The 22,443-nt window shown below is 32.7% G+C and overlaps 1 protein-coding gene across 1 annotated transcript in view; it reads right to left on the reverse strand.

Annotated features, from left to right (window-relative positions):
- Window positions 1-22,443, reverse strand: part of TBCD (tubulin folding cofactor D) — a 401,955-nt gene that overhangs the window by 183,520 nt on the left and 195,992 nt on the right. The window contains exons 18-19 of the mRNA XM_074225195.1: window positions 9,303-9,388; window positions 4,099-4,179 (exon numbers count right to left, since the gene is read on the reverse strand). Coding sequence (XP_074081296.1) covers window positions 4,099-4,179; window positions 9,303-9,388 — 167 coding nt within the window. The remainder of the gene's footprint in view (window positions 1-4,098; window positions 4,180-9,302; window positions 9,389-22,443) is intronic.

The following is a 22,443-nucleotide window of genomic DNA, read 5'->3' on the forward strand; positions in this document are numbered from 1 at the left end:
AGCAAAATTAAGTAAGATAACTTTTTTTTTGGTCTTTGTTCAAACTCCCCAATTCTTTCTGTGAATACAGATGGTGTTCTTCATTGAAGATAGCCCAAAATTGTGCAAAATTGTGCACTGATGGAATGAGCAAGTACATTAAGGTTGATTATCACTCCCATGTTGCTGTTAGGGTGTACAGTGTTCTTCTGGTTCTGCTCATCTCACTCAGCATCAGTTCATGCAAATGGGAAGGAGTTTCTTAATCAACTTTAGAGGACCATAGGCCCTTGGCCATTGGATGGAAGCAATTGACCACATATATGAAATGTTGAATGACTAGCTGAAAGAACTTAGTCATATCCCTTTAGCAAATATTTTGATTAAATAAAAAAAACTAACCAGGTCTAGAGTGAACCACAACACTATAGCCTCTGGCAGTTGAGAGGCTACCTATCTATTGAGAAAAGAGTTTTTTAGGACTTGCCCTTAACCTTTGCTCTTATACCTCTTAGATAGTGGAGCAAAGGGAAGAGAGTATTTCTTTTCCCTTGCCCTTTGGCAAGGGTTTCTTGCAACAGACTGCAGAAAGGAAAAGGTCTAGGGAATCTAGTGAGATGACTTTTCCAGAAGAGTTGTAATGCCCAGAAGGAGGGGTATGAGGACACTGGGGGCTCTGCTCACTGAAAACATGAGTTCCCTCATTCACATGTGTTTCTATGTTTGTGCCTCTCTACTAGTGCACTCTAAGTGTGTACACTCATTTTTTGGCTAATGCAATAATTCCAGATTTATAAAGGAAATATTTTGTTACTATTGTTCTTATTATGCCATTCCGGTTAATGCCTTGACTTTTGAGTTCATTGCTAAATGGCTAACTACTGAAAGTAAACTTAATGGTATGGCTCATGGGTGCAAATGAGATAGATAGCTTTAGACATGGTCAGTGGATTTGTTTTTGTCTTTAATAAGTGGCTACAAAGATTTGTTTTTCTTTTTTTTTTTACTGAGTTTGAAAAAATATTTGAAAAAGGGGGGCGAGCAGTAGTGTCGCCTCCACCCCAAAAGGAAATGAGGGAATTTTTTTTAAATGCACAGAAAAGGGGCGGCTAGGTGGCGTAGTGGATAAAGCACTGGCCCTGGAGTCAGGAGTACCTGGTTCAAATCCAGTCTCAGACACTTAATAATTACCTAGCTGTGTGGCCTTGGGCAAGCCACTTAATCCCATTTGCCTTGCAAAAAAAAAAACTAAAAAAACAACTAAATGCACAGAAAAGAAAGGAAGAAAGCTCAGAAGTAACTTTGAAAGTAACACACTGAATCAATAAAATATAGACAGGTAGGTGAGGCAGAAAGAGCACTAGATTTGCAGTCAAGAAAACATGAATTCAAATTCTGCCTCAGACTCTTAATTAGTTGTGTGACTCTGGAAAAATTATTTAATATCTGCCTGCTTCAGTTTCATCATCTGTAAAATGAGAAGAATACTAGCAACTATTTCCTAGGGTTGTTGTAAAGATAAAACGAGATATTTTTAAAGTACTTTGCAAGTCTTAAAATGCTTTATAAATGCTACTTATTATTATAATTTGTTCCTGTTATTTTACTTTTATGAGAAGTAAACCACATAATAAGACATTCATGATTTCATATATAATTCTCTTTTTTTCTGTTCTGCCTCATATATGGAATCTGTCTGATATGTGAAATTGTTTCTTTTGGGAATGTTTGTAAAATTCAGATTATTTTTTTTAAGGAATGAAAAGGAGATGGCAGAAGACAGATAAGTAGTAGTTTCAAAGAAACAGATAAGCAGTAGTTACAAAGCTTCATCAAAAACTGGCCAAGTCAATGAAATCTCTTTTATTTTCTTGACAAGATTACTAAGCTAGTTAATTGACAGAAATGTGAGGGATGTATTTTACTTAAATTTTCATGAAGTTTCTGATAAAGTTGATTTTTGTGGGGAAAATGAAGAGATAAAGATGAGATAGAATATATATATATATATAATATAATCTGATGAATTCAGTACAATTTACAAGTCCATTGGAGTACTGATGAGACAGTGTTTCAAAAATAATGTGTCAAGAGGTATTAGTGGAGTTCATCAAGTAACTTGGCCTTGTGCTATTTATTTAACATTTCTGTCAGTAATTTGTCTAAGAGCAGCGATGACATACCCATCAAATCTTTAATGGTCTAAAGCTGAGAAGAATACCTAATGTGATGAGTGATAGAACTAGGAACCAAAAGGATCTTCATCCATTACAGTATTAGACCCTCATTCTTTATGAGATGAAATTTGATAGAGAGAACTGTAAAAAATCTTGCACTTGGATATAAAAAAATCAGCTTCACAAAGCAAAAAATGCAGGAGACATGGCTAGAAAGCAATTGTTCTGAAAAAGCTCTGAGGGTTTTAGTGGACAATAAATTTGGGTCTTGAGCTGCCTTAAGTGCAGATTAATTTCATTGTATTCTGCCCTCATCAGAATTATCTGGAATATTTATTCAGTTCTAGGGAGCACAGAATAGGAAAGACATTGATTAAATTGGAAAGTGTCCAGAAGAAGACAATTAGCATTGTGAAAGCCCTTGAATACATCGAGGCACATGATGATTCGTTGAAGACATGGGCATGTTTACCCTAATGTAAACTAGAAGTCATTACAATTGTCTTCGAGTATGAAGGGCTATCATTTTGAGGAGGTATTAATCTTTGCTTTGTTGGGTCCAAAAGCAGAATCAGAAACAATAAGCAAATTAGGGCTTACTACCAGAAAAAAACTTCCTAATAATCAGGGCTGTTCAAAAGAAGAATGAATTGATTTCCTGGGTTTCCTTTCCTTGCAGGTAATTAAGTGGTTTATTCAAAGTGAAGGTCTTTTATTTATGAATTGGGCTAGATGGTTGCCAAGGACCTCTGCAATCCTAAAATTCTGTAATTCTGTGATTCAGCCTGTTAACTAGTTTAAATCCTTCCAGGTACAATTCTATGAGCTTAAACTTGTCTTAGTTTTGTACTGGCAACTAAAACTTTAAGAAGAACAAAGAAGAAAATTTGACAAATATTCTACTGGGAGGCAGTATAGGGAAAAGACAATATGATACATAATAATAAAGATCTAATCCTGATGCAAGAATTTTCAGTTTCAGGAACACAAAAATCTAGACTTCACAACCTAATGTACATTTCACTTTACTTACTTTCACCTCCTTTTTGCACCATGAAGTACAGCTAATAGGCATTCGAAAAGAACTGACCATTTCAAAAACTGAGACACAACTACTCCTGTGACATCAACAAGAACTTTCTAAAAGGAAGAGCAGTGACATATGCCTGCTCCCTGGGAAAGAGAACAGCAATGTAACATGATGAAGTGACTTATTTCCTCATGGACTTAATGATACATCTCTCTTTAGTTCCAATTTAGAAATGGTAGCAGTGACAAAACTTTCTACAGGAAATTAATTCAGTCTTCTTATGCTCAGTTTTAATGTCTGACAACACTAATAATCTGTTTATGTTCTGGATTATATATTTAGGGTTTTCCTTTGAAGTATCAGATTTAACTACCAATGAAAGGCTGAGATACCTTACGACTGCTACTATAATTATGAAAATTGCTATTAAAACCTGCTTATCTTGTTATGAGACAACTTGAGTGAACAATAGTTGTCATCACAGTTCTGAGTGAGGGTGGTGATATTTTAATGTGTGTGTATATATAGAGTCATAGGAAAGCCATGTAAGTATACTTAAAGTTACTTTGACATTAAATTGAATCTTTCTATCATTATGCCTACATAAATCCATTTATAAATTTATGATATTAAGGATACTCCAAATGTATTATTTTTTTTAAAAAGAAGATAATACATGAAGACAACAGTCATTTAAAAAGTCTTTAGTCCATAAGAGACTAATAGTGACATTCTGTATACTAACATTGAAATGCATGTCTTGGAAAATGAAATGATTAGGTGCTTATGTGGATAATATTATTTAAAACCTTTAAATAAAATTTAGTCTTTTTTTGAAAAGAAAAAACAAGTTTTGTTTTGTTTTTTGAGTATGAGAATACACAAATCAAACATATTTAGAGAGATACTTACCCATCCCAGTGGTTTATCTTCATGTTAAGAAGATGGTCAATCATTGATTGAGCATATTCAGCAAAGCCAGCAATATTCACACTGAAAAATAAATCATACACACACACACACACACACACACACACACACACACACACACACACACAATAACATTTTTAAATGATTCAGATTTCTGTTAAATGTGGCTAGGTCAAAGTAGAAATTCAAAAAGGGTTATAATTCAATCAGGGTCAAACAGCCAGAGGGATTGGGCTGACAGATCTAGTGCAGTCTGAGATCTCCAAATATATTCTAAAATAATAACATTCCCAGTGTGATACAAGATTTCACTCTCATTTTGTGGCAATATTATGAATTAAATTGCATTCCCAGGACTGACTCTGGTTTACAACTAGCTACATACTGATCAAGCTATTCTAACATCCAAACCAGAACCCCAGAGGCCATGCTTGAAAGATAATAAACCACCTGACTCTGCACTCCCTAGACTATTCTCATCTTTACTCAGCCACTATCTGTCCTTAATACCTTTCACTTCTTACTATGAAAATTGGAAAGCCTCTGTAAAGGATCTGTTAATGAATTTCCTCAAAGTTTTTATTCAACCATGAGTTACTCATTTAGTAAATTCCCAAATCATACTTTCTTTCTTTGACCACTATTTCTATTTTATAATAACAATACTTATATCATCCATTTAGATTTGCTGTATGGTATGCATTTCTGAATATGTCTGACTCATATCTTAGGCAAGTCTAAAATTAGAATGTTAAAGGAACAATTAGGACTTTTTCAAGGAATCAGTTGCTAAAAACTTGAGGAAAACTTGTAAATGTATCATAGAAAAACTTTTATCTGATATTATAATAAATCAATCTATTCATGCTTAAAAAATTCTTCTCAGCTATCAAAAATATATTGCATACATAAGCAGCTGAGCAAATACCCTTGATCTCTAACTATATACTCTCAGGCCCCTGCTGAATAGCAAACAAGCAGATAGCACCAAATGATTTTTACTTTCACCCTGAACCTCACTTCTGATTCCTGCCCAACAACAGCAGTAGAGGGTGAGAGGAAAGTATAACACCTACTACTACCCAATTCCCACCTAAAGTAAGGTAAACTCAACCACACCCCCTTCTTAATAGAAAATGGAAGAACACTATTTCTAACCTGCAGGCAAAAGGAAGGGAAAAAAAGCAAGGAATGTTAAAGGTGATAAATGCCAGATAACAACATCACCAACCTTCATCTCTGAGTTTAATAGTTTACAAAGTAAGTTCAAATACATTATCTCATCTGAACCTCACAACACCCAGATGGGTCAAGAAAGGAGAATGATTGTCCCCATTATACACAGATGAGGAAACTTGGGCCTGCTCAGAGTCATAACTGTTAACAAATTTCAGTGCTGAAACTAGAAATAGGGTATGGTGACGGTTTTTACCCCATTCTTTTATTTATGATGCTTTTTAAAAAAAATTATGAAATTAAGAAAAAGACTGAATATAAAATTGAACTATTAGCAGATTTAGGTGCATGTTATATTTAACAGAATAACAAAAAAAACTTCTTTTTGGGACTGGGATGGCTTCTAAATTTCCTTTGGCTGTCTTCTATCTTTTTTTTTTTCCTGAATGATTATCAGATCCTGTCACCAGCCTGATCCTATAACTGTATCTCCAAAATAAAAAATAGTTCTTTGTGTAACAAATATCTATAGTCAAGTAAAACAAATCCAGACATTGTCAATATCTGTAAATGTATGTCATCAGACATCTACAATCCATCACCTCTAAACCTAGAGAGGGGAAATATGCTTCCTCATCAAGCTTCTAATTTTAAGACATAGCACTGATTAAAGTATCTAAATATCCTAAGTATTTAAATATTTAAAAGCTGCTTTCCTTAACATTATGAAAGTCACTGAATACATGTAGTGTTCTCTTGGTTCTGCTCATTTTAGTCTTCATAAGTTCAAGTCTACCCAGGTTTCTGTGATGCAAATTCTTTCATCATTTCTTCCAGCAATATTATTCTATTATATTAATATGCCATAATTATTCTCAAATTAATGAGCATATAATTCATTTATAATCCTTATTTTAACAAAAAGTGTTGATTCATTTAGGTGACACAATAGAGAAATAGCTCAGGGTCAAACAGTTGGCAAGTATCTGAGACCAGATTTGATTTTAGGTCCTCCTTTATTTATTTAACTTCTATGTAAAGTACATCATGCAAAATACCACGCTAGATGAATAAAAAACTAGAATTAAGGTTGCTGAGAGAAATAGAAACAATCTCAGATATGCAGATGATGGAACCTTTTGATAAAAGTGAAAGAGGAGAGTGTAAAAGCTGACTTAAAGCGTAACATAAAAAAAAACTAGGATCTTGGCAACTGGTCCCATCACTTCCTGGCAAATAGAGGAAGATGAAATGGAAGCAGAGTTAGATTTTATATTTTTGGGCTCAAAAATTACTGCATATAGTGGTTGCAATTATGAAATTAAAACACTTGCTCCCTGAAAGGAAGGCTATGGCAAATCTGGGCAGTATATTAAAAAGCAGAGATATTACCATGCTAACAATGGTGTTTATAGTCAAAGCTGTAGTTTTTCCAGTGGCAATTTATGATGTAAAAGTTGGACTTAAAAAAAAAAAGTTGGACTATAAGAAAAGTTAAGCATCACAGAATAAACACTTTGGAATTGTACTGCAGGGGAAGTCTTTAGAAGTCTCTTGGACAGGAGGAGCAAATCAGTCAATACTTAATTAAATATTTTGGCCACATAAAAAAGATATGTCTCCTAGAAAAGATCATGATGTTGGAAAAGACTGAAGGCAAAAGGAAAAGGGTATGACAAAGGATGAGATGGATAAATAGTGTTATGGAAACAACAAACATGAATTTGGATAGACTTTTGAGAGAAAGGAGAATAAAAGGACCTGGTGCATTATGTTCTGTGGGGTCACAAAGAGAAAAATATGAATGAGAGACTGAACAACAACAAGCTAAATAAATTTGTAGATTTACTTCTATATCAAACAAACTACTAAGCTCTTTAAAAAGGTAGACAAAGTAATAAAACTTCACTGAGAGGAACAAAAGGTCTACAATTATAAGCTAATAAGGAAAAATGTAAGAATGAAAGTGTTAATTCCATACTTCTAATCATATTACAAAGGAATATGGATAATAATAGTATTCTATTTTTTTCACTTATATTTATATTGTTTTAGTCATTGTGTACATTGATTGATTCTGTTTACTTCACCTTGCATCAGTTCATATAATACTATTCATACAATTCCAGTGACTTCTTATTGCCTCTGGTATAAAATATGTACTAGCTTTTAATACATTTAATTTTTAAAGTCCTATACAAGCTGGTCAAAACTACTTTTCAAACCTCTCTTCCAGTTTACAATCCAACTATATTGGTCATTTTTCTATTCTGAAACTCATGACACACTACTTCTTGACAGCCTTTTCAATGATCCTCTTTCAGAAATGGAATGTGCCCTCTTCTTATCTTTGCCTCAAAGAACCCCTCTTTCTCTTTAAAATGAAATTCAGGGGGCAGCTAGGTGGCGCAGTGAATAGAGCACCAGCCCTGGAATCAGGAGGACCTGAATTCAAATTTAGCCTCAGACACTTAATAATTACCTAGCTGTGTGGCCTTGGGCAAGTCATTTAACCCCAACTGCCTTGCAAAAAAACCAAAAAAATAAAATGCAATTCAGATGCCCTCTTCTATATGTAGAACTTACTGATCCCATCAGCTGCTACATTGTATTTAACTACTTTGCATGTATATTAATAAATGCATTATCATATTTATGCAGGGTGTATATGTATATATGCTGCCTGTCTCACCCATTACCATGTAAGCTTATGAGGTATAGAGATTGTTTCATTTCAGATTTCTTTCAAGATTCTACTCAAATCCTACTTTCTGTAAGAGGTCATTCTCAGTTCCTTCTACTGCTGGTATCTTCTCATTGAAATTAATTCTAATTTAAGCTATATATATATTTAGAGTTGTTTGCTTTTTGTTTCACTCACTGAAATGTGAGTTTCTTGAGGGCAAGGAATATTTTTTCCCTCTTCTTTTTATCCCCAGGGCTTGACTGATTTTGTACTTTTATTCCTACCATATAGTGCCTGGCATATAGCAGGGGCTTTATAAACAATAACTGATTGAATGAGTTACTGAAAAGTTTCCATTACTTTGAATATTTGTTAAAAATAAAAATTATAAACATCTGATTAGAGATGAGGCAAGATGACAGGGCAGAGGTAGCAATCTAGATGAACTCTTTCACCATTCCCCTCCCAACAACTACAACTATCCAGTCAACTGGAATTCTGGATTGGCAAAGACAACAACAAAAGGTCAGAGTGAAATGTTTTTCAAGCCCAAGAAAACTTAGAAGACCAACTGACAAGACCTCACTCTCACTGGAATTGATTCAAAGAGGGAATAGGATATACATTCAATTCAGATATAGAAATCTATAGAGGGGAATGGGATAAAAGAAGATTGAGGGCTGGGGGCAGATTAAAGGTGGCAGTGGTTGGAAGCAAACCAGACTTTTGAAGGGGGAAAGGATGAAAAAGAGAGAGAGAAGGATAAAAAGAAAAAAAAAGCAAAAAGAAAACGCATAGTAATAATGAAAATGTAAAAGGGGTAAATTCACCCATAAAATTTAAGTGTATAACAGAAAAGATTAGAAACTAAATCCAACAATATGTTACTTACAAGAAACATATCTGAAACAGAAAGACACAGTTAAAATAAGGAACTAGAGCAGAATTTATGATGCTTTAATTGAAGGGGAAAAAGGCAGGGGTAAGAATCATGTTGAGATATGAAAGAGAGATGAAGGAATTAAAGTACAGAATGAGACTTTGTTTAATATGATTAACAAAGAAATTTGCCTTTCTTTACTCTATCTGTCTATAAAAAAGTATTTTTCTTTCATTTGCAATTGGGGATAAAAGTAAGGGATAAGATTTTTTACAGATTAAATTTTTTTTAAAAAAGAATGAAACATTCTTTTCTAGTATATTATCCATTATCTTTTACATAATTATTAATGTAATGAAAAGACTGTTAAAAAACAATTTTAACCATTAAGTCACAAACACAATGACTTTATAATTTTAAGTGAAAAAAATCATACAAACTTACCTTATATTAAGGAAGCAATTAGATTGGTTACCAACGGCAAAATAGTCAGCTGTAGTCAAAATGTCAATTCCATGAGGAAAAGTACCCTAAAAAAATTTCCAAAATTAGCACATGCATATTAAAGTAGTATTTCTTTAAAAATTAAAAAAAAACTTTTCTAGAGTCAAAGGTTTAAATCCTAAAACAATTTCTCTTAATGTTACTGATAATGGGAAAGGCAATTAATCTTACTTAGGTAAAATCACAGAGCTGGACTAGATAATTTCTGAAGTCCCTTCCAGCTCCAGATCAGTAATGTTACAATTCAACTGCTAAAAATTTTATACATGAGTAAATAAAAAAAATCATTTGGACATGGGTTGAACTGCTTAAATTACAGTAATTTAACAAAAAATAATTTCTTGAAAAATGATCATAATATTTAAGAAGAAATCTATTAATTTATTTAAAAATAAAAATTCAAAACTAAAAGAAAAAGCAAAAAAAGGTGGAAGGTATTTTAAACTCAACATATCTAAATTCATTTTCATTATTTTCCCATCAAAATGGTCTCCTTATTCTAACTTCCCTTTTACTGTCAGGTGAATAACCAATCTCTCTTAGTTACTCAACAGGGTAGGTAATAGTCTTTTTTTTTAATTTATAAAGTATTTTATTTTTCCTCATTATATGTTGAAACCACTTTTAACATTCGCTTTTAAAATTGAGTTCCAAATTATTTTCCTTCCTTCCACCCCATCCCTTTTCACTGAGAAAAAAAGCAATTTGTTATCAATTATAAATGGTTAGTTATGCATAACATTTCCATAATAGCTATGTTATAAAAAAAAATAGACCCTATCCCCCCCAAAAAGAAGCCTCAAGGGAAAAAAAAGTATTCTTCAATCTGCATTCAGTCATTATTAAACTCTTTCTCTGGGGATGGATGGTATTTATTATAAGTCCTTCAGAGCTGTCTTAGATCACAGTATTGAGAAAAGCTATCATTCACAGTTGATCATCCTACAATATTTTGTTATTTTGTAAAGGGTACATTTCACTTTATATCAGTTCATGAAAATTTTTTTCTGAGAACACCCTGATCATCATTTCTTATACTCAAACAGCATTCCATCATAATCACATGCCACAATTTGTTCAGCCATTCTCCAACTGGAGGTCATCGCCTCAATTTCCAATTCCTTGCCACCAGAAAAGAACTACTATAAATATCCATGTACATATATATCCTTACCTTTTTATTTTTCATCTCTTTTGGAACATTGACTTGGTAGTGGTGGAGCTTGCTCAAAGGATAGGCTTGTTTTTATAGTTCCAAATGCTCTACAGAATGACTGAATCAGTTCACAAATCCACCAATAGTGCATTAATGTCTCACTTTCCCTACATCTCTTCCAATATTTGTCATTTCCTTTTCTGTCCTTTTCGTATTCTATATTGAATCGAAAATTTTTTTTAACATGGCTCAATATAGCATTGATAATCTCATATGAAACTGTTCATATCTTTGATTATTTATCAATTGGGGAATGGCTCTTAAATTTGACTTGGTTCTCTTATGTTTGAGAAATGAGGCCTTTATCAGACAAATTTGCTTCAAAAATTTTACACTTACACTTCCTAACTGCATTTCCCTCCATCCTCTTCCCTGTCCCCATTTACTCTATTCTCTCTCTCTCCTTTTACCCTGTCCTTTCTCAAAAGTGTTTTGCCTCTTTAGTAGCCCCTCCTCCAATCTGCCCTCCCTTCCATCTCCCTCTTCTTCCCCTTTCCTCTTACTTTCTTATAGGGTGAGATAGATTTCAATGGTTAAGTATTATTCTTTTTTGTTTTTGCAAGGCAATTCAGCTAAGTGACTTACCCAAGGTCACACAGCTAAATAAGTATTAAGTGCCTGGTCAAATTTGACCCCAGGTACTCCTGACTCCAGGGGTGGTGCTCTATCCACTGCTCCACCTGGCTGCTCCAGGTAGGTAATTATTCTCCTCTCTTCACTTTCACCCACCACATGTCAAGACTTGTTGACTGTACCTCTGTAGTAGGTCTATCCGATACAGAATATCATTACCTTATACCTAACAAAAGCCTTCAGTTTCATCTTCCATCCACTGTTTACCCCAGAGTAAATTCACAATAATTTACCTGGATGTCAACTAATCTTCCTAAAGAAAAGTTCCGATCATGTTTTTCTGCTATTCAGTAAACTTTCTGTTACCTCCTGAACTAAATCAGAACTAAACAAAATCATCTACTTGACTTTTGGAAAACCACTACAGTATCTTTGTCAAGAAAATTCCAAATGGGATAAAATTACATAGATGAATATTTACAAAAATACAAATTGTTCAGATAAGTATAAGAATAAATACTTAAATAACCCCATTTCAGAAAATGAAATTGAATAAGTCATTAGTGGACTCCCTAAGAAAAAAATCTACAGGGTCAAATGGATTCACAAGTGAATTCTACCAAACATTTAAAGAACAATTAATTCCAATAATATATAAACTATTTATGACACAAATATGGTGCTGATACTAAAACAGGAAGAACCAAAACTGAGAAAGAAAACTGTAGACCAATTTCCCTGATATTGATGTAAAAATTATAAATAAAATATTAGCAAAGCGATTATATCAAGTTATCACCAGGATAATATATTTTGACCAGGTGGGATTTATACTGGGAATGAAGGGTTGGTTCAATATTAGAAAAAGTATCAATATGATTGAACATATCAATAAAAAACTATCAGAATCATATGATTATGTTAACAGATGTTGGAAAAGCATTACATAAAATACAGTATCCATTCTTATTAAAAACATAAGATAATAGGTATAAATGGATTTTTCCTTAAAATGATAATGATATTTATCCTTTGTTCACAAATAAGACCATGACATTAGGAAGGTGATGTCATGATAAGAAAGTGAATTAAATTTGAGTGAGGGGGCGCTGTGCTAAGTCACCAGTCTCACTTTCTCCTCCAGAGCCAGGGTAGCGAAGGAGGTGCAGTGAACAGAACACCATTCCTAGAGCTAAGGTCAAATCTGGCCTCAGACTCTTGATATTTATTAGCTATATGATCTTGGACAAGTCACTTAACCCTGATTGCCTCACAACTTAGGGCCATCTCCAGTCATCCTGCTTCACATCTGGCCATTGGACCCAGAAAATTATAAATAATACCTATCTAAAACCATCAGAAAGCATCATATGCAATAGGGATAAATAAGCTAGAAGCTTATAAGGGTTGAAATAAGGCTGTCTGTTATCACCACTATTAGTCAATAGAAATGTTAACTTTAGCAATAAAAGAAGAAAAAAATTAAGGGAATTAGAAATGGCAATAAGGAAGCAAAACTATCACTCTTTGCAGATGATATGATGGCATACTTAAGAGAATACTAGAGAATCCACAAGAGAATTTCTTGAAACAATTATCAATTCTAGCAAAGTTGCAGGATATTAAATAAACTCACATAAATCATCAGCATTTCTATACATTACCAACAAAGCCCAGCAGCAAGAGACAGAAAGAGAAATTTCATTCAAAACAACTATAGACAATATAAAATATTTGGAAGTCTATCTGTTAAGACAAACTCAGGTACGTTGTGAATAAAATTACAAAACACTTTTCACACAAATAAAGTCATATATAAACAACTGAAAAAATATCAGTTGCTCATGGGTAGGTTGACCTAATATTTAAAAAAATGACAATTTAATCTAAATCAATCTAATTATCTAGTTCCAAACCAATCAAAATACCCCAAAATATTTTACAGCGCTAGAAAAAAATAATAACAAAATCTATCTGGAAAAATAAAGGGAAAAATAAAAGAATACAATAAAGGGATAAAAGATATCAAGGGAATTGCTGAAAATTACAAATTATAAATTACACTCTAGTGGTTGCTATGAGAAAACAGTGGAGAACTTCTAGAAGTCAAAAATAGGCTTAGAACTAAGAATAACTTAACCTGCAAAATGGAATATAATGTTGGATAAAATGACAAATATTCAAGATGAAAAGACCAGAGTTGCTGAGAAATTCTGAAGTTCAAGCAAAAAGAGAAACATAAAAAGAGGAACAAAAATGAATAGTAATAAAGGATTAAACAATTTTTGCTTATATTCAAAAAAGGGGAGATGATAACAACATCATTTGGGTTTATGCTGACAAAATTATTCATGGTCTGGAAGTGGTTCTGTTATGTCTTGATGATTATTTTTTTTTATAAATGAAAGGAAAATGCTATGGGAAGAAAAGGAAAAGATAGGAAAAATATATCACATAATCAGGTTATATAAATATACAATAAAGAGGAAAAGGTTGGGGTGGAGCAGCTGAATACACACAAACATACACGCACATACACACAGATATACATGCAAGTATAGAAATATATTTCACTCAACAGGAAAATAACAAGGAAAGAGCAGAGGGAGGGGGAACTAGAGGAAGGGTAAATTAAGGAAGGGAATTAGTCCTAAACAAAATAAACTAATTATATACAAAAATATTTAAAGTTCTTTTTAAGATGACAAAATATGGGAATGGTGGAGAATAGATGAACAAGTGACAGTATATAAATATAATGAAATATAATTATGCTACAATTTTATCAGTGTAATGACCAGAGGACTGATGATAAAACATACTGCCAACTACTTCCTGAGCAAGACATGATAAACTCAGAATATTACACAAGTTTGTAAAGGGTTGTTTTTATTTTGTTTCAATTAAAGATGGGGTGGTGGTTAGGGTAGAGGAGTGAAAAGAAAGGTCTTGGTTGATTTAAATGGATAGTTGCTTTTTTTAAAAATAAAAATAAGTTTTTGAAACACACTTAAAATTTTGATCAATGCAAGCACTAATGATGTTTTCAGGGGAACCCATAAGGAACCTGATAGGGATAAACAGTGTAGAAAGATTATTTTACATAATTAGGTTATATAAGTATTTATATAAATAAGGAGGAAATGATTGAGGAGGAGAAGCTGATATTTGAACCTCACTCTAATCTGGACTGGCCAAAAGAAGGAAGAATATACATACACACACATTGAAATACAGAAATACATTCTTGTGTGCTTCTTTATGCTTTTTACAATGTTTGTTTTTCTTCTTAAGAGGTTTTCTTTTTCTTTTTTTTTTCCCTGGGGTTGGGGGCTGGGGGAGTGGAAGGGTGAGGTAAAGGAGAAGAAAGTCTTCTAGGTGTATGCACAATAGATGTAACCCAGGGTCTAGAATCAGGATAGACCTGGGTAAAGATTCCAACTCGGACACTAGCTATGTGACTTGGACAAGTCAGTTAACTGTTTCCTTCATTTTCCTCAACTTCAAAACATGGATAACAAGAGTACTTTCCTTGTAGGGTGGTTTAGAGGATCAAGTGAGATATTTATAAAGACCTTCATACAAAACTTGCACTTAGTAGGAATCCTTATTGCCTTCCCAACAGTGTTGTTTATTTATGCTTATATGATACAAGGTTTGTTTGATTTTTTTCTCTCTTCATTTTTTCCTTTAGGGGAGAAGTTAGAGGTGTTTAACAGTGTTGTTGAAAGGGGAGGGAAGGTATACCATTTTTTAAAAACTTGCAAAACAAGAGAAAATTCATAAGTAAGCACAGAAAAATTAGACATTTTTGAAAATAGCATGTAGAATTTATTATATATTTCTTTTTAAAAAGCAAGCAGAATGACATAGAGATTCATAGTTTCATATAGACTTCTTTTGTGTTCTGCTGTGTGTAATGAGATATTTGTTTTTGGTGATTAAGTTATGAATAAATTTTTTAAAAAAATATCACTGGTAATTCCACATAAAGGAGTTTCATTTAAAAGAAGTTGAAATGCAAGTAATAATTTCCTCTAATTAGAGCTATCCATAAGTGAAATTTACTGCTTGAGGATATAACAATAAAATATAACAAAAAATTATTATAAAGAATAATAACTGATATTGATTCTAGAACTTTAAATTTTGCAGAGTACTTCACAAAAGTTTTACCTTCCTAACAACTCTCTGAACTATCCTTATCCCCATTTTATAGTGAGAAAACTAAGGCAAAGATAATATTCAACTTGGCCCAAAAACCATAAAGTGAGTAAGAATTCAAGATTGAATCTTAGACTGGGCTTCTCCTAAGGCTAAGTAAGATCTGTCCTCTTTATACTGTACTAGGATGACTATCTAAGGTAGTAGGAACCTCTTGTTAACAATATTTTGAAGGAAATTCTGATTTGGTAAGAACCACACTAAATCATTTCTTTACTTCTTAAAACTCTGAAATCCCATGATTATGATGAATAATAATGATATACAAAGATGGAGCAAAGTTTTAAAAAATAAGATATAATTTCCAAGTAGAAGATAAGAAGCCTTATCTTTAACCTAAACAATCTAAAACTGCATACCTAAAATATTCATGTTTCTTTACTAATGGGCATCAAATCTTTGTTCAGAGCTTCTGGTCACCTTGTGATGCCTTCTAAAAATAAGATATTTTTAAAATTACTTTCAGTTCTCAAATTCAATCCTACACAATGTCAAGTAGGCCGAATTAGTCCTTCTTCTCCCTCTCCCTCTTCATATAGAAACTGCTCTGCAGTTCAGAGCTTTCAGAGCCTATCCCTGCCTCTTAGAACATCATGTTCAAAAATCTGTTTCTGCATTAGAATGTCTCTCTCAGTTAAAAAAAAATTCTCTCCTTTTGGCTCACTTCACTTTTAAAACTGGAGTAGGCCACTGAAACAAATATCTTAAAGATTATTTTATTCTTTCCAAGACATTTAAAACATCATTAAATAAAGCAAAAGAGATATTTGAAATCCAGTTATGGACAGTTTTACCATATTCCCTAGCACTATAACCCTTTGTTCTGGAAACGACAAAAACGAAGGAATCTTCATTTTACAAATAACAAAACCAAAACCAAGAGAGTATAAGTGACTTATTCAGAAAACTAACAATTGATGGCACTAGAATATAACTTCTTCCCAATGTCAAGTGCCCTATTCACTGGATCTGGTTTTAATTTTGAACTTCTTTACAACTTTAGTCCAAGAGATGTAGGTAATAACTGTGTAATCAAAGGCAAGTCACTTATGATCTTTCTATCTCAAATTCCTCATTTGTAGAATGGAAATAATAATAATAACACCTACCCCATTAGGGTAGTTCTTGAGTACAAAAGAAGTTATCTGTAAAGCTCTCTGTAAAGTACTTTATGAATGTTAGATACTATTTCTGGTGGTAGTGGTGGCAGTAGTTACAATAGAGTTCCAAAGCATCAATAATTAGAGAAATACAGATTAAACTGAAGTTTCCCATCCCCACAAGTATAAACTAGCAAAGTTGATTTAAAGAAAAGAAATTGGGAGATGTTGAAAGGATGCAGAAAAACAAGTATATTAATGCAATGTCATTAGAACTGTGCATTGGTATAAACAACTGAAAGAAAGAATGAATAATTCTTTGGAGAAAAAAATGTATAATTTGGTAAACAATTTGGAAGGGAATATTCTGTCAATAATCCTTGAACCATTAATGCACTAAAACCACTACTGGGTTCATATCCAAACAGACAAAAAAAGAGGAAAAAAAGTCTTGTATTAGAAAAATATTTATAATAGTTCTTTTTATTAACAACCAAGAACTGGAAATTAAAAGTACTGCTCATCAACTGTAGTATCCCTGAACAAATCATTATATATGAATAAAAGAAATACATGCTATTTATATTTAAGTACCTGTGAGAGGCAATAAGGTGGCACTGACCACATCAGGGCTAGAGTCAAAAAGACCTAAATTGAAATCTATACTCAGACATTTACTAGCTATAGGATCTTGGGCAAGTTACTTAACCTGCTTTCCTCAATTTTTTTCAACTACACAAAATGAGGTGAATAATAACACCTATTTTTCCAAGGCTAATGTGAAGATGAAGTGCGATAATATTTATAAAAACTTAGCAGTCCCTGGCACACAGTAGGTAATGTATGAGATAAGATAAATATATGCATAAGTAAAACCAAATAGGATGACACCCAGAAAATTTAGAATTGTATGAACTGATATAGGTAAAGTAAGCATAATCAGGAAAATGAATAACTGTTACAGCAAAGAACTTTGAAAAACTGATGAACTTGAATAAATGCAATGATCAAAGAAGACTTGAGAGAACCAATGATGAAAAATATTATCTTCAGAAAAAGGTAATGGATAGCAAAAGACAACCTCTAGAGACATACTTTTGGACATGGCCAACTTGGGTGTTTGTTTTTTTTTTGACTATATACACACGCACACACACACACACGCACACACAATGTGTGCGTGTGTGTGTATGTGTGTGTTAACAGGACTGAGTTTTTCTTTTTTCTTTTCAAAAGAAGGGAGAGAAAAAAATGTTATTTGAAATAAAGCAAACAATTTAAAAATACCTTTTAAAATGACTTGGTCAAAAAATAAAAACAGCAAGCACATAACAAAAAGTTGAACAGATGGTATACAAAAAAAATTATGAGAATTTTAAGATTAAATTCAATAAGGATAAGTGTTAATTCTTATGTTTGAGTATAAAAACTATACAGAAAGGACTGTTTAAAAAGTAATTAATCTGAAAGGGATTGGGGGATTACACTAGACTGTAAAATAAATGAGTCAGCAATACAATGTATAGTCAAAAAATCTAATGTAATCTTGGACTGCATGAGGAAAGGCATAACTTAAAATGAGAAGGAGGTATAGTTCTCATCAGACTTCATCTGGAGCATTATATGTAGTTCTAGGGGACACAATTATGATTGACACTAACAATCTAGAAAGTGCCAAGAGAACTAGGAAAGGCCTTGAATCTATAGGAGCAAAGCATGAAAGAAGTAGATGTATTTCGGGTATAAAAGAGAAAACTCAGAGGGGACATGATAGCTATCTTCAAATATCTCAAGGACTACCATACTGAAGAGAAATCAAACAAAGGACAGGGTCAGGAACAATAAAGAGAAATTGCTAAGTAAATTTAGAGTCACAGATAAACAAAGTCCAAATAATTAGAACTGTCCAAACAGTTCCAATAATCCAAAGAATAATGGATTGTTTCAAAAGGTGGTGGTTTAACTTCCTTTTGAGGTCTTCAACAAAATGAATGCTAAGGTCCATTACAACTCTCAAATTATACCATATTCCATATATTTGATATAGTCTTATCATTTCTATTTTACTGAATGACTAACAGCTATCCAGTACTATCACTCTCTTCTATGTTGGGGAAGTAGTTTTTATTTAGCTAGAACAATGATCTCAGATCCAGGTCAAGTTCTACAACTACCTTATAGATTAACTCAAGTCATTTCTCTGGTCATGAGCTTCTTTATCTTCTAAATGACAAAGGAGATCTTCCAAGTTTCAAAAATCCTATGGGTTTACCTATTAGGCAGCATGGTATACTGGTATAGAAGTCAGGAAAGCCTTAGGTTTATGCTTTATATAAATAGGTGTGAGAACTTGGCCAAGTAAAAAATTTTCATTTAAAAAAATTTTTGTACTCCAAATTCTTTTACTCCCTCCTTTTCTTCACTCCCTACTCCCCGATAACAAGCAATTTAGGATAGGCTATACATATATAATCATAAAAAAGATATTTCCATATTAGTCATGATGTAAAAGAAAAGCAGAGTCTCCCTAGCAAAAAAGAAGACATGAAAAAATGCGAAAAATAATATGCATTGATCTGCATTCAGATCCCATCACTTCTTTCACTGAAGATAGAGAATGGTTTTCATCTTGAGATCTTTGGAATTGTTTTGAATCACTATTGTTGAGAAGAGCTAAGTCATTCACAGTTGCTATTACTGTGTACAATGCTCTGGTGCTGCTCACTTCACTTTGCATCAGTTCATATAAATCTTTCCAGAATTTTCTGAAAAACCTTTTTGTTTGTCATTTCTTATAGCAGAATAGTGTTCTAACACAATCACATACGACGACTTTTTCAGTCATTTCCCCAGTTGATGGACATGCTCTTAATTTCCAATTTTTAGCCACCAAAAAAGAGCTGCCAATAAATATTTTTTAAAATTAGTCCTTTTCCCTTTTTTAAGAAACGCAGAATTAATAATGGTATTGCCGAACAAATATGAACAGTTTTATAGCCCTTTGGGCACAGCTCCAAATTACTCTCCAGAATACCTTAATCACTTTACAACTAGCACATCCCCAGATCACAACTAGCCATGTAAAACTAGTGCATTAGTATCCCAGTTTTGCCCTATTCCCCTCTAACATAAATCATTTTCCTTTTCTGTCACATTAGTCAATCTGATGGATGTGAGGTTATACCTCAGTTGTTTTAATTTACATTTCTCTAATCAATAGTGATTTGGAGCATTTTTCATATAATTATAGATGTCTTTCATTTCTTTGTCAGAAAACTGCCTGTTCATATTCTTTGACCATTTATCAACTGAGGAATGATTTAGATTCTTTTAAATTTGTCTGTCCTCATATATTTGAGAAATAAAACCTTTATCAGAGAAGCTTGTTCTAACAAATTTTCCCCATATTTCTGCTTTCTATCTAATTTTGGTTACATTGGTTTTGTTCAGTCTATAACTTTTTAAATTTAATATATCAGTAATTTGGTTTTCTCATTTCTTTTTTTAAATCACATTAACCAATGGTTTATCTACTTTACTTTTTTTTTTATAAAAGCAGCTCCAAGTTTTATATATTAGTTCAATGGTTTTCCTTAAATTCAATTTCATTAACCTCTCCTTTGATTTTCAGGATGTCCAATTTGGTGTTTAATTGGGGATTTTCAATTTGTTCCTTTTCTAGTTTTTTTTAGTTGCCTGTCTATTCATTGATCTAGTCTTTCTATATTTTATTGTAAGCAATAAAGATATATATCTATATATTATATATATAGATATAGATATAAAATTTCCCCCAGGTTCTATTTTGGTTTCATCACATGTATCTTCCATCTGGAAAGAGCTTCATTTATATATTTTGTCTAATGTTTTTCTTTCTATTTCTTTCCTTTATTAATCTTCATAACTTCCTAAAAAACTGACCAGTATCTAATGCTTCTATTTCTTTACCACATATTTTATGTTTGACTTTTGTCCCCAAACTCAATTAAAATTACTCTTTGAAAGTTCATCAAGCTCCTATTAATCTACAAACCCAGCAACCACTTTCTCAGTTTTCATATTCCCTGACCTCTTTTAAGCTGACTATCCTCTACTTCTGAACATTCTCTGCTTTTCTAGATTCTAAGGATACTGTTTTTCTAATTTTCCTCCTTTGTTGCCTCCTCTTCTACTCCGTATATACTAAATGTTGATATTTCCTACAATGGAGATTCTAGCCCTTTCTCTTTTCTTTGCTTTCATTTTACATACTCTTCAATAGAGATCTCAACCAAGATTGGAATTAATATCTATAACTAGATGATTCCATTCCATTAAGTCATGACCTAAATTCTAAAAAAATGTGTCTTCAACTGCCATTTTGTTATTTTCTTTCAGTTACTTTTCAAATTCATTTCCTAAATGGTGCTCGCTTTCTCCTCAAATCTGATTCTTTTATCCTCTCTTGTTATTTCCCTATCTCTATCAAAGATAGGGTCCTGACTACGAGTCTCAAGATCATAGATTCATCTTTGACAATTAGTTTGTCTCTCAATATCATTTTAAATTCACTGAATTGTCCCTTAGAAATATCTTTAATAACAATCACAAACCAAGTAATCATATGAAAGAATGTCCCAAATCATTAATAGTAAATGCAATCAGCACAAAACAGCAAATTGGTAAAAAAGTTAATAGTCAACTAAACATTCCAAGTTGGTGGATATTAATCAATAAAATGATTCTGGAAAGCAATTTGGAATTATGAAAATAAAGCTAATAAAATGCCCATACCCTTTATTATATGCATAACTCTAATCTCAATACCCTCTTAGTTCATGTTTGATAAAGGGAGAAACAGAGGCATTCACAAGTCGTTAAACATTTAACAAAGGAGAAGGCTTACTTTGCCCCAACACAGCAAGAATACACAGAGAGGACAAAGTGCCACTTAGTTTCTTTCGATATGATTCTCCTTATTTATATTTGAAAACACATATAGTCCATACATCATTAGGGTTTGGGAACTCAAGATTGAGCTCCCCCCCCACATCTGGGAGTCCCCAACAATATTCACTTGGGACCTTTAATGCCTCTAGAACTAGAAGTTGAACCCAGTAAGCTTAAACTAATCAGAAATCAGCTGTATCAGGGAAGTCAGGGAAGCTGCATCAGGTAAATGCTGGTCCCAACACAGCCTTTGATTGAGAAAAGAAACTTAGGCATTTACCTCAAGGAGTTAAATGAACTTGATATGAAAGTTTCTGTATATACCAAAATACCTGTAGTAGAACTTTTGTGGTGGCAAAGAATTGTGTTTAGGGAATGGCTAGAAAATTTGTCGTACAATTAATAAAAAGGATTATCTCTATGCAATAAGAAATGACAAAAGAGGATGAATGCAGAGAAACACTCAAAGATTTGCACAATCTGATACAGACTGAAGTAAGCAAAACAAGATAAATGGAAAGTGAAATGACAAAACAGTAAAAAAAGTAGTGAATTCAAAAAGAAAAAACATGACCCCAGAGAAAAGAAATGAGATGACATCCCCATCCAACTCTTTTGTATAGGTAGGAGATACACACACGTGTCTATGCATCCAGAATTTACTGATTATGAATTGGATTTTGAAGATTTTTTTCCCCCCTTTCCTCTTTTCCCTTTATAAAGTATTGTTGGTTGTAAGGGAATAACAGGGATGGGGCATCCAGCTTGGAAGGGATACTGGGAGAAAGTCTAGCATAAATACAATTTAGATAAGAAATATATTTCATATAAATAATCTGCTTTTCATTTTCATTGCTACCAACATAGTTTAGGTACTAATTAATTTGCATACCAAAGTCATTTCAATAGCTTAATAATTGTTTTTCTATACTTTTTGTCCCTTTAAATTCTTTCTGCCCTCTAGTACCTGATAAATTGTTTTAAAAGACCACTTCCATCATGTTAAAATACTTCAACATTATTTCAGTGTCACCTGCAA

This window comes from Macrotis lagotis, chromosome 2, assembly GCF_037893015.1.
Source record: "Macrotis lagotis isolate mMagLag1 chromosome 2, bilby.v1.9.chrom.fasta, whole genome shotgun sequence".
Classification (NCBI taxonomy): Eukaryota; Metazoa; Chordata; class Mammalia; order Peramelemorphia; family Peramelidae; genus Macrotis; species Macrotis lagotis.